Source organism: Trachurus japonicus, chromosome 23 (genome assembly GCF_045865225.1).
Source record: "Trachurus japonicus isolate A0001 chromosome 23, Traja_1.0".
In the NCBI taxonomy this organism is placed as follows: Eukaryota; Metazoa; Chordata; class Actinopteri; order Carangiformes; family Carangidae; genus Trachurus; species Trachurus japonicus.
In genome coordinates, this window is record NC_140929.1 from 9,028,918 (window position 1) to 9,041,609 (window position 12,692).

The following is a 12,692-nucleotide window of genomic DNA, read 5'->3' on the forward strand; positions in this document are numbered from 1 at the left end:
TTTCCATTACAGCCGAGTCCTTCACAGTTCCTCCTCAGGGCCGCGTTGTCTCACTCTTTATTCTCTCGTCAGCTCCAAACACACGTGCACCTTGTTAACTCAGGTGACAGAATAATAACAGTCTCAGTAGCTGCAGATCAGGGGCGCTGCTGCCGGTGTGTTTTTAAACTTTTTCTTCTCTAATAGGCCTATATATTTGTGTATGAGAAACAGTGTCTCAGATGAAAAAAAAAAAAAAATCAGAAGGACACGTCTGACTATAACGTAGCCTAATCATTCAATGTCGGAAAAGCGGAATGTTTGAAAAATAGTAAAGTGCCTCTACTCCGACAATGAAAAAAAAAAATGTCGGAATAGTGGGACGCTTGAAAAATAATGTTAATGCCGCTATTCTGACAATTAGAAGTCAATGTCGAAATAGCGGCATGTCGAAATAGCAGCATGTAACCTACAAGTTGACAAAATTATCTGCAGTAGCACAAAATCCGCCGAAAAAGGGACAGTGTTCTTTTCTAAAATGTCCTGTTCCGTTTTCGTTTTTTTTAGTATTCATAAGACTACCTTTCAGTTTTGTAAATCTTGACCATAGTAGACCCCCCCCCCCCCCCCCCCCCTCCTCTTCTCAGAGTACACCAGAATGCTTCACTCACATTTTAAAATCACAAACATTTTCTGGGGGGGAGACCCCAGACCCCCCTCCAGGGGTTTATACTCACCTTCCTACCAACTTCACCCCCGCTGGGTTTGCAATGCATCTTCAGGTATATGCACCCCCCCCCCCCCCCCCCCCCCCCATGATGCATGATGTGTTCACATGATGCCCCCCTTCACATTTCTGACTGCCCCCTCATATATGCCTGCCTAGAACCGGCCCTGGATCTAAGTATTAAAGGAGATATATCATGCCCCTTTTCCACAAGTAAAATAGTTCCCAGCTGTCTTAAAGACATGTCTGTGACATGTTTCAGTCCAAATACTCCAAGGATCAAACATCACAGCTCTTTTTTCATCGGCTCAGAACAGCCCTTTTCAGACTGTATCTTTGGAGGGTATGCAGAATGAATCAAACACACCAGCAACTGCAACAACAGTTCTTTTTTTATTATTATTATTTTTCTCTTTGCAAGTTATAATTTCTTGATTACCCATTGATTTGATTGATTGATTGCCCATTAAATTAGGAAATTATGGTAGTGATTTTAAGTGCACACGAAGAGAATGGAAGGTAATAGAAGAAAAATGACACATCTGTCTCATTTTTGTTTACAAAGCCACAATGAAGTCAGACATTAGCCATCTCACCACTTGAAGAAAAACCTTTTTCCAGTTAGCACAAGGATGCAACTTTTCTTGACAGTATTCAATCACACAAGTTTGCTAATAATTATTATATTGTTGGATTATGAAAGATAGAAAAAAATAAGAACCTCTTACATAATCATTATTCTTATTCTCTCCTAAGTGTTTTTAATTGTTGTGACATCTCTCAATGATGTCCTCTATCAGCACTCTGCCCGTGATCTGGAAGTCCAGTGCTTTCCAATTGAGTACGTTTCCCGGAGTGAAGCTTTCCTTGCCCATGTAGTTATAGATCTCACAGGGGGAAAGGATGTAGTCCCACATGTGGACATCAGTCATCATGCCGACGAAAGACTCCAAAGCAATAAACCCGCCACCAGGGGAATCCTGCTCCTGTAAAGAGTAGTAAATTAAAGTGTTACTTAATAGGTATTATTCTGAAATATATGCAATATGTTCTTACTAAAAAAGCTGTACCTGTCCTAGAATAATAATAGCAGTTTCTGTGATGCTGGATGCATAGATGAATTTCCGTGCCAAAGGTTGTCCATCAAACCACACTTGAACCAGTCCAGAGGCAGAGTCCCATGTGGAGCAGATAGAGTGCCACATGTTCAGCTTGTAGTCCAGTCCCGCATATTCTCTCCTTTTATTATTGACATCGAGCCAAATCTCATTCGGAGCCCAGAATATCAAGAAGCCATTGTCTGACGTGGGTGTGGCCAAAGAGAAAAGAGCGTGGCCTCTTTTGAGGTCTGTAAAGGACCTATGAGCATTACAGAAATGTCATTATACATGAAACTTTTGACAGTTGCAGGGACACTTTTTGTGCATTTGAACATTTAACACTACCTGTGACAGACGGTAACAGCACTGAAGGTCTTCTGTGGTGCATTCAGCCTCACGTGAGATTGTGCGGTTTCTTCTGGGAACGTGAACATTTTACCTGACAGATCTGAAAAGAGAGACATTATGTTTTTACTATGTAATTAATCATTTTCCTCTTCACTATCAAAGGAAATTGCAAAAAAAAAAAAAAAATCATTACAACATGACAACTGCAAATCCCATGAAAAAGATAGACATTCTGTTAGCTGATTAATATTGTTTTGATTCTCCATTTACCCTTGTGGTTTTCTTATTGTTTTGTCCAGTTTTGCACAGCCCAATAAATAATTATGGTTTATTGAAAATAGTAGAATACGTTTTTGTTTTTTGTTTTTTTGTTTGTTTGTTTGTTTGTTTTTTAAATGGAATGAGCACCATCGTGTCAATTTATTTGAATGGACAATTTTACACTCTAATTAGTGACTGTAAATTATAAATATTGGGGGAAAAGTTATGACTTTTTTTTAGATAAAAGGAGGCTATAAATACCATATGTGTGATAAAATGTCATGAAGAATTTAATTCTAGCAGAATATATAGGGGCACAAATGAAGTCAATTTGGTGGTAAATAACAAAAGGCGACACATTTAATACTGTCCTCCATTTAACTTGAAGAATAAGCCTTCTTTTTTTACCTTGAGGACTTGCAGCACATCCAGTCAGCATCAAGAGCAAAAGTAAAAACTGCATCTGATAGGAAGATAAAAGATGTTATGAGGAAAGTTTGATTTGATCCAGCAAAACCAGTAATCCATGATCCACTCATATTTGTGTTGGACCTCTACAATAAAATTATGTGGCCTAACGAAAAATAACACAATTATTGTGAATTCATCCAGTTTTCCGAATGTAGATCTTACCTTGAAGTCCGTGTGATGTTGAAAACAAGTGTGTTTTGTAATGGAGCAAAGTCCACCTTTCTTCACCTAATCCAACCAATCACAGACTGCCATCCCCTCTCTCTTCTTCCAATCAGTCATTAGCCAGTCTGGGGGCGTTCACTCGCTGTTTTGGTAGGAAACGGATCCAGGGCGAGAGAGACAGGCCTAAAATGTGGTAAAACTCTTTAATTTAAGGAATATAATTTACAAGAAAGTCCCAGAGCCATTAAGTTAACATTTTGCTTTTATTGTATTACAAGTTAATGTTTATTTTATAAGTTTTATGTTGGTGAACACTTTTATTTTGGTGAATTTGGTGATTTCGGTATCCGCTACAGACGGGAACCAGAATGCAGACGAAATTCGGAGGTAACAGACTAGTGACGCGAGGCTATCATTAGCTGTTGTTACTTGTGGCCAGGAGGAGTGGCCTATATGTGTGTGTGTCTTTCTATCTCCGCCCTGCTCTGCCTTCCTGAGCTCAGGTGCTGGCAATCACCTGAGCAGGCTAAAAGGAGGCAGCAGCAGGGGGCGGCAAAGTTTATTCTTGTGCACAAATGTTATTTCATTTTTCAACCTGCATGTCTTTATTCATCCTCATTAGTCTGTCCTGATTGAATTCCTGTTGCTTCCCCATTTCTATCTGCATCACATTGGTCCCAAATCCCTCACCAAATCTGCCAACAACTTCGCTCTCTATTGACACACCTCCCTTCAGCACTTCACTTCAGGAGAACTGTCCCTACAATCATAAATGTAGATAAAATAGCTAAATCTTTTGTAAAATATAGCATGCTAATTCACTTTTATACCCAGCGTTAGACAAAAAGTTCAACGCCGCTGTTATGAACTCCCCTGGGAGAGGTGAAGCAGGTGAAGTGTAAGGGCCAGGTGAGGTCAAGGTAGACTGATCCACAAATGCACAACACACAAACATATCACGAGATGGGAGGTAGCTCACTTAACCCAATGAGTGGGCGGAGTTAAGTTGACCCATATCACCTGGCCTGGAGAGGCGGAAGTGAGGGACGACTTCCGGGGTTTTGAGAGGAAGAGCAGCAGGTCTCCATGAGGGAGACCACGCTGGCGACAAACACACACCCACACATCGCACCGGAGTCACACACCAAATGAACTAAGAACCAAGTGCCGAGTCGAGCGAGCTGGCCGGCTGTGGAGCTGCTGTGGCCGTGTAGTGATGGGGACGCCCTGAGCTACGGCCTCGCCGAGTCCGGTCACGCCGGGTCGTACCGGGCCTAGAAGCGGTAACTACGGAGCGGGTAAGTGAAGCAACTCCCATGCTCAGGTAGATACACACACATACAGACAGGTACACAATGCAGTCCCGTTTGTCCGCGTGTGTTACAGCCACTTAAAGGATAATTAGCGTTTTATTTTTATATTTACATTAGCATTTTTAATTTTTTATTGTTTTATTTCTAGCATAAAATACGATCATTTACTCACCCAGATAGCTTTGGTGTCATTACAAGTCGTTCTGACGAAATTAGCTCCAGCCAAGAGCCGCGTATATCCATATAATGCGAGAACACGGGGCACGCAATGCAGCCTCTAAATAACATATTATCCGCCGCGAAACTCGTGCATTTCACCAATATTTTGTTATGATACACTAGTGCTATTCCCCTCCGAGCCCGTGGTGGCATGTTATCAACATCCGGCGTCTTTAGGTTGACCTACTAACCTCTGATCTGGATGATGTCATCGCCGACCGCTGCCCGGCTCATTCTGATAATAATAATTCTGCTTCGGCATTTGGGTCCATTTTTAGCGCAACTAGCCCGAGCTTTAGTGAGTCCAGGCTGCGGAGAGGAAGCCTGTGGAAGCTGAACTTCGTCCAGCTGCTCATTTTGTTCTGAGAAGTCAGAAACACACAGAAACGGACCATAGCATTAGCCGTAGCAAGTTAGCCGCGCCACACCGCGGTCGGAGATGACATCATCCAGGTCGGAGGTTAGTAGGTCAACCTACAGACGCCGGATGTTGATAACATGCCACCACGGGCTCGGAGGGGAGCATACGTCAGTCCGACTGCCCACAAGTCCGACGGCTCATTTCTCCGACTACCCATTCTACAGTGTTGAGGTTAGGTTTAGGGTAAGGTTAAGGGTTAGGGCTACTTAAGTCGGAGAAGTATGGTCGGAGTCGGAGAAATGGGTGGTCGGAGAAATGGGTAGTCGGACAGACGTCATGCGCCCGGGCTCGGAGGGGAATACCACTAGTGTATCATAACAAAATATTGGTGAAATTAACGGGTTTCGCGTGGATAATGTGTTATTTAGAGGCTGCATTGCGTGCCCCGTGTTCTCGCATTATACGGATATACGCGGCTCTTGGCTGGATCTAATTTCGTCGGAACGACTTGTAATGACATAAAAGTTATCTGGGTGAGTAAATGATCGTATTTTATGCTAGAAATAAGGTCCAGATTGTAAAAACCGCCAATTATCCTTTAAAAAAGTATATATATACTGTTCTTTTTTTTTTTTTTTACACTTTTGGAGAGGTTATTAAACCAACAGGATATTTCATGTTTTTACTGGTGAGATTTTGAGGTGCTGCTAGTTGGATTTTGTTAACTCAGAACTAAGCAAGGTTACAGTAGTTGCTTTCATGTTTGTAGGCTTAATTGCAGATCTAAGTCTTAAAGGAGATATATTATGCCCCTTCTCCACAATGTCAATGTTTCAGTCCAAATACTGCAAGGATCAAACATCACAGCTCTTTTTTCATCCGCTTTTTTCTCTCTCTCTTTGCAAGTTATCATTTTTTTGATTGACCATTGATTTGATTGATTGATTGATTGATTGATTGCCATTAAATCAGGAAATTATGGTAGTGATTTTAAGTGCAGATTTCAGAATGGCAGGTAATAGATGAAAAATGACACATCTGTCTCATTTTTGTTTACAAAGCTACAATGAAGTCAGACATTAGCCATCTCACCACTTGAAGAAAAACCTTTTTTCCAGTTAGCACAAGGATGCAACTTTTCTTGACAGTATTCAATCACACAAGTTTGCTAATAATTATTATATTGTTGGATTATGAAAGAAAGAAAAAAATCAGAACCTCTTACATAATCATTATTCTTATTCTCTCCTAAGTGTTTTTAATTGTTGTGACATCTCTCAATGATGTCCTCTATCAGCACTCTGCCCGTGATCTGGAAGTCCAGTGCTTTCCAATTGAGTACGTTTCCCGGAGTGAAGCTTTCCTTGCCCATGTAGTTATAGATCTCACAGGGGGAAAGGATGTAGTCCCACATGTGGACATCAGTCATCATGCCGACGAAAGACTGCCTGGCATCAAACCCACCACCAGGGGTATCCTGCTCCTGTAAAGAGCACAGACATTTGAATTACAGTAAATTAAAGTGTTATTTTATAAGCATTATTCTGAAATATTTGCAATATGTTCTTATTAAAAAAGCTGTACCTGTCCTAGAATAATAATAGCAGTTTCTGTGATGCTGGATTCAGAGATGAATTTCCGTGCCAAAGGTTGTCCATCAAACCACAGTTGAACCAGTCCAGAGGCAGAGTCCCATGTGGAGCAGATAGAGTGCCACGTGTTCAGCTTGTAGTCCAGTCCCTCATATCCTCTCATTTTATCCTTGATATGGGACTGTATCACATTCTGAGCACACATTATCAAGAAGCCATTGTCTGACGTGGGTGTGGCCAAAGAGAAAAGAATGTGGTCTCTTTTGAGGTCTGTAAAGGATCTATGAGCATTACAGAAATGTCATTATACATGAAACTTTTGACAGTTGGAGATGCATTTGCACATTTAACACTACCTGAGACAGACGGTTACAGCACTGAAGGTCTTCTGTGGTGCATTCAGCCTCACGTGAGATTGTGCGGTTTCTTCTGGGAACGTGAACATTTTACCTGACAGATCTGAAAAGAGAGACATTATGTTTTTACTATGTAATTTATCCTTTTCCTCTTCACTATCAAAGGAAATTGCAAAAAATTACAACATGTTACCTGATTAATATCGTTTTGATTCTCCATTTACCCTTGTGGTTTGCTTATTGTTTTGTCCAGTTTGCACAGCCCAATAAATACTTCAGGTTTATTTGCAAATAGTGGTATACGTTTTTGGTGTATACAAAAAATGGAATGAGCACCATTGTGTCAATTTACAGTGAATGGACAATTTTACACTGTAATTAGTGACTATAAAATATAAATATTGGGAAACAATATGACCTTTTTTTTCTTTTTTCTTTTTAGATAAAAGGAGGCTATAGATACCTATGTGTTATAAAATGTCATGAAGAATTTAATTTTAGCAGAATATATAGGGGCACAGTGGCGTAGACAGAATTTTAATTTTGGGCGGGCCAGTACAAAATCGGATGGGCCATCTTTTCTCAGAAGGACAGTGCATTTCATCTAGCGCACATCACTGTTAACCATTTTATTGCACAACTTCTTTTTTTTTGTACTGTAAGTTGTTCTTGACCAACACAATATACATATGAAATGATCTTTCCTGCCACTATTAACTGTATTTAACTGTACCTGTGTCAACAATAAAACTCAGTAACCAATCACACAAGCAGCTCCATGTTGTCCCTGTGTGATGTTCAGGGACAGGTCAGGACAGTCTGAGGACAGAGCTCTGAGGGTGAAGTCCTATAAAAATGAAATGCACCTGTGACTGCAGCTATAGGCCTACGTCCTAACTACATGTCAGCCGATCAGCTGAAGTAGAGGAAACTCCACTGTTCTCAGCTTCACCGCGACGCGCGCTTTTAAAAAATGTATTATTAATTAAGCTCCGGTATCGACCGGCTAATATACTGGAGGGTATCCTACTGTAAACCAGCGCAGATCCGCTGTATTTATCAAAGCGTCACTGTGCTGAAGCACCGTCTGTTTGAGCTGCTTTCATGAAGTTAGAGGCTACTTTCAAACTATTCAGGCAGTGATCAGTTATCAGTGTCTGAGGCTTTTTGACTCACTGGTCTCTCGGTGTTGTAGCGATCGTGCTACATGGCTGAGTCCAGTATTATACAACAGGTAGCCATAAACATATTTGTCTCTTTTCACCTCCTCTCTCCCTTGTGTGCTCAGTGCGCTGCACCAATGTTTTAAACAGAGATCCGCTACATGTCTGTCGGCTTTGTTTGTTTACATTTCAAATCCTGAAAACGATCGATTAACTGCAGTTAATTTAATTTAATCATTTTTTTTTCTTCTTATGAAACGTGGACGGGCGGGCCAGTGATTCGTGTGGGCGTCCAGGCCCACTGGTACTAAATAACAAAAGGCGACACATTTAATACTGTCCTTCATTTAACTTGAAGAATAAGCCTTCTTTTTTACCTTGAGGACTTGCAGCACATCCAGTCAGCATCAAGAGCAAAAGTAAAAACTGCATCTGATAGGAAGATAAAAGATGTTATGAGGAAAGTTTGATCAGCAAAACCAGCAATCCATGATTCACTCATATTTGTGTTGGACCTCTACAATAAAATTATGTGGCCTAACGAAAAATAACACAATTATTGTGGATTCATCCACTTTTCCGAATGTAGATCTTACCTTGAAGTCTGTGTGAGATTTTGGAGTGTGATGTTGAAAACAAGTGTGTTTTGTAATGGAGCAAAGTGAAAGTTCAGACAGGAAGACTCCAGCCTCTTCCCATTTCTCCCGCTATCCTCTCGCTCCACCTTTCTTCACCTAATCCAACCAATCACAGACTGCCATCCCCTCTCTCTTCTTCCAATCAGCTAGTCTGGGGCAGAGCACTGGAAAAGAGTGTAACGACACGCATTGGTCCAATGGAAGCGCCTCCTGATGGCAGAATATGAGTATTGCAAAAGCACCAAGAACTGACATCTCTGCATTGTTGGTGAATGAGCAAGTGTGGTATTTTCAATATTTTAAGGACATTTATAGATCACCCACGTTAATAGCATCATTGAGGACCATTTACAGATAAACATTAACACATAGGCGAGTAAAAAACAACAACAGTTGTCTACATTAATGTTTCAATCTACATTTTGTAATAAACAAATTATAAGTATAATTTGATATGACCAAGACACCTAAAAACAAAAACAATCAATTTACAAGCAAGTGGGCAACACACATACATTGGAGTGAATGGGTTTTCCGGGCACTTTTGCAATACCCATATCCTGCCACTCAGGGCGCAAAACCCTTATTACCACGGGAGTCAATGGTGGTGTCGTTACTCTCTTTTCCAGTGCTCTACTTGTGGCCAGGTGGAATGGCCTATATGTGTGTGTGTGTGTGTTTCTGTCTCCGCCCTGCTCTGCCTTCCTGAGCTCAGGTGCTGGCAATCACCTGAGCAGGCTAAAAGGAGGCAGCAGCAGGGGCGGCAAAGTTTATTCTTGTGCACAAATGTTATTTCATTTTTCAACCTGTCTTTCTTCATCCTTATTAGTCTGTCCTGACTGAATCACATTGGTCCCAAATCCCTCACCAAATCTGCCAACAACTTCACGCTCTCTATTGACACACCTCCCTTCAGCACTTCACTTCAGCAGAACTGTCCCTACAATCATAAATGTAAATAAAATTGCTAAATCTTTTGTAAAATATAGCATGCTAATTCACTTTTATACCCAGTGTTAGACAAAAAGTTCAATACCATTAAAAAGTAAATATAATTTTTAATACACTTTTAGACAGGTTATTAAACCAACAGGATATGGTAATTCACTGGTGAGATTTTGAGGTGCTGCTGGTTAATGTTAGTAGTAGTAAAGCAAGGTTACAGTAGTTGCTTTCATGTTTGTAGGCTTAATGGCGGATCTAAGTCTTAAAGGAGATATATTATGCAGAATTAGTATATTATTAGTATGCAGAATGAATCAAACACACCAGCAGCTCCAACAACAATTCTTTTTTTAAATTATTTTTCTCTTTGCAAGTTATAATTTCTTGATTGCCCATTGATTTGATTGATTGATTACCCATTCAATTAGGAAATTATGGTAGTGATTTTAAGTGCACATGCAGATTGCAGAATGTAATAGAAGAAAAATGACACATCTGTCTCATTTTTGTTTACAAAGCTACAATGAAGTCAGACATTAGCCATCTCACCACTTGAAGAAAAACCTTTTTCCAGTTAGCACAAGGATGCAACTTTTCTTGACAGTATTCAATCACACAAGTTTGCTAATAATTATTATATTGTTGGATTATGAAAGAAAGAAAGAAATCAGAACCTCTTACATAATCATTATTCTTATTCTCTCCTAAGTGTTTTTAATTGTTGTGACATCTCTCAATGATGTCCTCTATCAGCACTCTGCCCGTGATCTGGAACTGCAGTGCTTTCCAATTGAGTACGTTTCCCGGAGTGAAGCTTTCCTTGCCCATGTAGTTATAGATCTCACAGGGGGAAAGGACGTAGTCCCACATGTGGACATCAGTCATCATGCCGACGAAAGACTGATGAGCATCAAACCCGCCACCATAGGAATCCTGCTCCTGTAAAGAGCACAGACATTTGAATTACAGTAAATTAAAGTGTTATTTTATAAGCATTATTCTGAAATATTTGCAAAATATTCTTACTAAAAAAGCTGTACCTGTCCTAGAATAATAATAGCAGTTTCTGTGATGCTGGATTCAGAGATGAATTTCCGTGCCAAAGGTTGTCCATCAAACCACAGTTGAACCAGTCCAGAGGCAGAGTCCCATGTGGAGCAGATAGAGTGCCACATGTTCAGCTTGTAGTCCAGTCCCCCATATTCTCTCCTTTTATTATCGACATGGGGCCTAATCTCATTCTGAGCCCAGTAAATCACAAAGTCATTGTCTCTCGTGGGTGTGGCCAAAGAGAAAAGAACGTGTTCTCTTTTGAGGTCTGTAAAGGATCTATGAGCATTACAGAAATGTCATTATACATGAAACTTTTGACAGTTGGAGATACACTTTGTGCATTTGCACATTTAACACTACCTGTGACAGACGGTAACAGCACTGAAGGTCTTCTGTGGCGCATTCAGCCTCACGTGAGATTGTGCGGTTTCTTCTGGGAACGTTAACATTTTACCTGACAGATCTGAAAAGAGAGACATTATGTTTTTACTATGTAATTTATCCTTTTCCTCTTCACTATCAAAGGAAATTGCAAAAAACAAAACAAAAAAAACATTACAATATGTTACCTGATTAATATCGTTTTGATTCTCTATTTACCCTTGTGGTTTGCTCATTGTTTTGTCCAGTTTGCACAGCTCAATAAATAATTCAGGTTTATTTGCATTTTTTTTCTTTTTTCTTTTTAGATAAAAGGAGGCTATAAATACCACATGTTTTTAAAAATGTCATGAAGAATTTAATTTTAGCAGAATATATAGGGGCACAAATGAAGTCAATTTGATGGTAAATAACAAAAGGCAACACATTTAATACTGTCCTCCATTTAACTTGAAGAATAAGCCTTCTTTTTTTTTACCTTGAGGACTTGCAGCACATCCAGTCAGCATCAAGAGCAAAAGTAAAAACTGCATCTGATAGGAAGATAAAAGATGTTATGAGGAAAGTTTGATTTGATCCAGCAAAACCAGTAACTCATGATCCACTCATATTTGTGTTGGACCTCTACAATAAAGTTATGTAGCCTAATGAAAAATAACACAATTATTGTGAATTCATCCAGTTTTCCGAATGTGGATCTTACCTTGAAGTCCGTGTGAGATTTTGGAGTGTGATGTTGAAAACAAGTGTGTTTTGTAATGGAGAAAAGTGAAAGTTCAGACAGGAAGACTCCAGCCTTTTCCCATTTCTTCCGCTATCCTCTCGCTCCGCCTTTCTTCACCTAATCCAACCAATCACAGACTGCCATCCCCTCTCTCTTCTTCCAATCAGTCATTAGCTAGTCTGGGGTAGAGCACTGGAAAAGAGAGTAACGACACACATTGATCCAATGGAAGCGCCTCCTGATGGCAGAATATGGGTGTTGCAAAAGTGCCCAAGAACTGACATCTCTGCATTGTTGGTGAATGAGCAAGTGTGGTATTTTCAATATTTTAAAGAAATGTCCTTGACATGTTTCAGTCCAAATACTCCAAGGATCAAACACCACAGCTCTTTTTTCATCCGCTCAAAACAGCCCTGTTCAGAACAGTTGTTTTTCAGTGTCTGTCCCTTTAAATGCAAATTAACCACTGCTCACCCCGCCCCGCCTCCTCTACCTGTACCAGGTAGGGATGGGGATATGTAAATTAAAAAACTAGTTACATCATTGTCAGACAACTGAGGGAACAGCTCGTAAAACCACATGGATTTCAACCTAGGGAGCCTGAAAATTACAGATTTGTTGTCAATTCTCACATTTTTTGGGCCGGAAGGCAAGACAAACACCCAAATATATATTAAACAGTCTTCAAAAAGTGATATTTCCATAATATGTCCCCTTTAAGTTGAGAAAATGAGAGATGTCTGGCAAGTCTATAAGCTAACGAGCTCCTGTTTGTATGGTTAACATCCTAGTTTAGCATGTAGGCTAAGCATGGTAAAATGTGGTAACTAATTATACTGTAGGTTTAAACATAAAATACAGCTGAGGCAGATAGGAGTCACATTTATCAAAGTACT

At 40.1% G+C, this 12,692-nt stretch overlaps 3 protein-coding genes across 4 annotated transcripts; all 3 read right to left on the reverse strand.

Annotated features, from left to right (window-relative positions):
- Window positions 1-914: 914 nt before the first annotated feature.
- LOC146962489 (C-reactive protein-like) lies at window positions 915-3,063 on the reverse strand. The gene is made up of 5 exons (XM_085769233.1): window positions 3,049-3,063; window positions 2,824-2,878; window positions 2,152-2,254; window positions 1,777-2,065; window positions 915-1,692 (listed from the first exon to the last, which is right to left on the reverse strand). Exons 2-5 carry the CDS (start codon window positions 2,876-2,878, stop codon window positions 1,468-1,470), a joined length of 672 nt encoding a protein of 223 aa, XP_085625359.1. The 5' UTR covers window positions 3,049-3,063; the 3' UTR covers window positions 915-1,467.
- Window positions 3,064-6,199: 3,136 nt separating this feature from the next.
- Window positions 6,200-11,823, reverse strand: LOC146962490 (C-reactive protein-like). Of its 2 annotated transcripts, none has more exons than XM_085769232.1 (5): window positions 11,776-11,823; window positions 8,433-8,487; window positions 6,893-6,995; window positions 6,529-6,817; window positions 6,200-6,427 (listed from the first exon to the last, which is right to left on the reverse strand). In XM_085769232.1, the coding sequence occupies exons 2-5, from the start codon at window positions 8,485-8,487 to the stop codon at window positions 6,203-6,205; spliced, it is 672 nt and encodes a 223-aa protein (XP_085625358.1). In that variant the 5' UTR covers window positions 11,776-11,823; the 3' UTR covers window positions 6,200-6,202. The 2 variants fall into 2 exon arrangements, with proteins under 2 accessions (XP_085625358.1, XP_085625357.1); XM_085769231.1 differs by lacking the exon at window positions 11,776-11,823 and adding an exon at window positions 8,652-8,721.
- LOC146962491 (C-reactive protein-like) lies at window positions 9,987-11,872 on the reverse strand. Its single transcript, XM_085769234.1, has 5 exons — window positions 11,776-11,872; window positions 11,551-11,605; window positions 11,052-11,154; window positions 10,679-10,967; window positions 9,987-10,577 (listed from the first exon to the last, which is right to left on the reverse strand). The coding sequence occupies exons 2-5, from the start codon at window positions 11,603-11,605 to the stop codon at window positions 10,353-10,355; spliced, it is 672 nt and encodes a 223-aa protein (XP_085625360.1). The 5' UTR covers window positions 11,776-11,872; the 3' UTR covers window positions 9,987-10,352.
- Window positions 11,873-12,692: the final 820 nt, after the last annotated feature.

Excerpts from the sequence above, each read along its gene's own strand:
- LOC146962489 (XM_085769233.1), bottom strand. The coding sequence starts at position 2,878 with ATGCAGTTTTTACTTTTGCTCTTGATGCTGACTGGATGTGCTGCAAGT. Across the intron at positions 2,066-2,151 it reads GCTGTTACCGTCTGTCACAG|GTCCTTTACAGACCTCAAAA; the intron begins GTAGTGTTAAAT and ends TAATGCTCATAG. Across the intron at positions 1,693-1,776 it reads CTATTATTATTCTAGGACAG|GAGCAGGATTCCCCTGGTGG; the intron begins GTACAGCTTTTT and ends TACTCTTTACAG.
- LOC146962490 (XM_085769232.1), bottom strand. The coding sequence starts at position 8,487 with ATGCAGTTTTTACTTTTGCTCTTGATGCTGACTGGATGTGCTGCAAGT. Across the intron at positions 6,996-8,432 it reads ATGTGCTGCAAGTCCTCAAG|ATCTGTCAGGTAAAATGTTC; the intron begins GTAAAAAAGAAG and ends CTCTCTTTTCAG. Across the intron at positions 6,428-6,528 it reads CTATTATTATTCTAGGACAG|GAGCAGGATACCCCTGGTGG; the intron begins GTACAGCTTTTT and ends TGCTCTTTACAG.
- LOC146962491 (XM_085769234.1), bottom strand. The coding sequence starts at position 11,605 with ATGCAGTTTTTACTTTTGCTCTTGATGCTGACTGGATGTGCTGCAAGT. Across the intron at positions 11,155-11,550 it reads ATGTGCTGCAAGTCCTCAAG|ATCTGTCAGGTAAAATGTTA; the intron begins GTAAAAAAAAAG and ends CTCTCTTTTCAG. Across the intron at positions 10,578-10,678 it reads CTATTATTATTCTAGGACAG|GAGCAGGATTCCTATGGTGG; the intron begins GTACAGCTTTTT and ends TGCTCTTTACAG.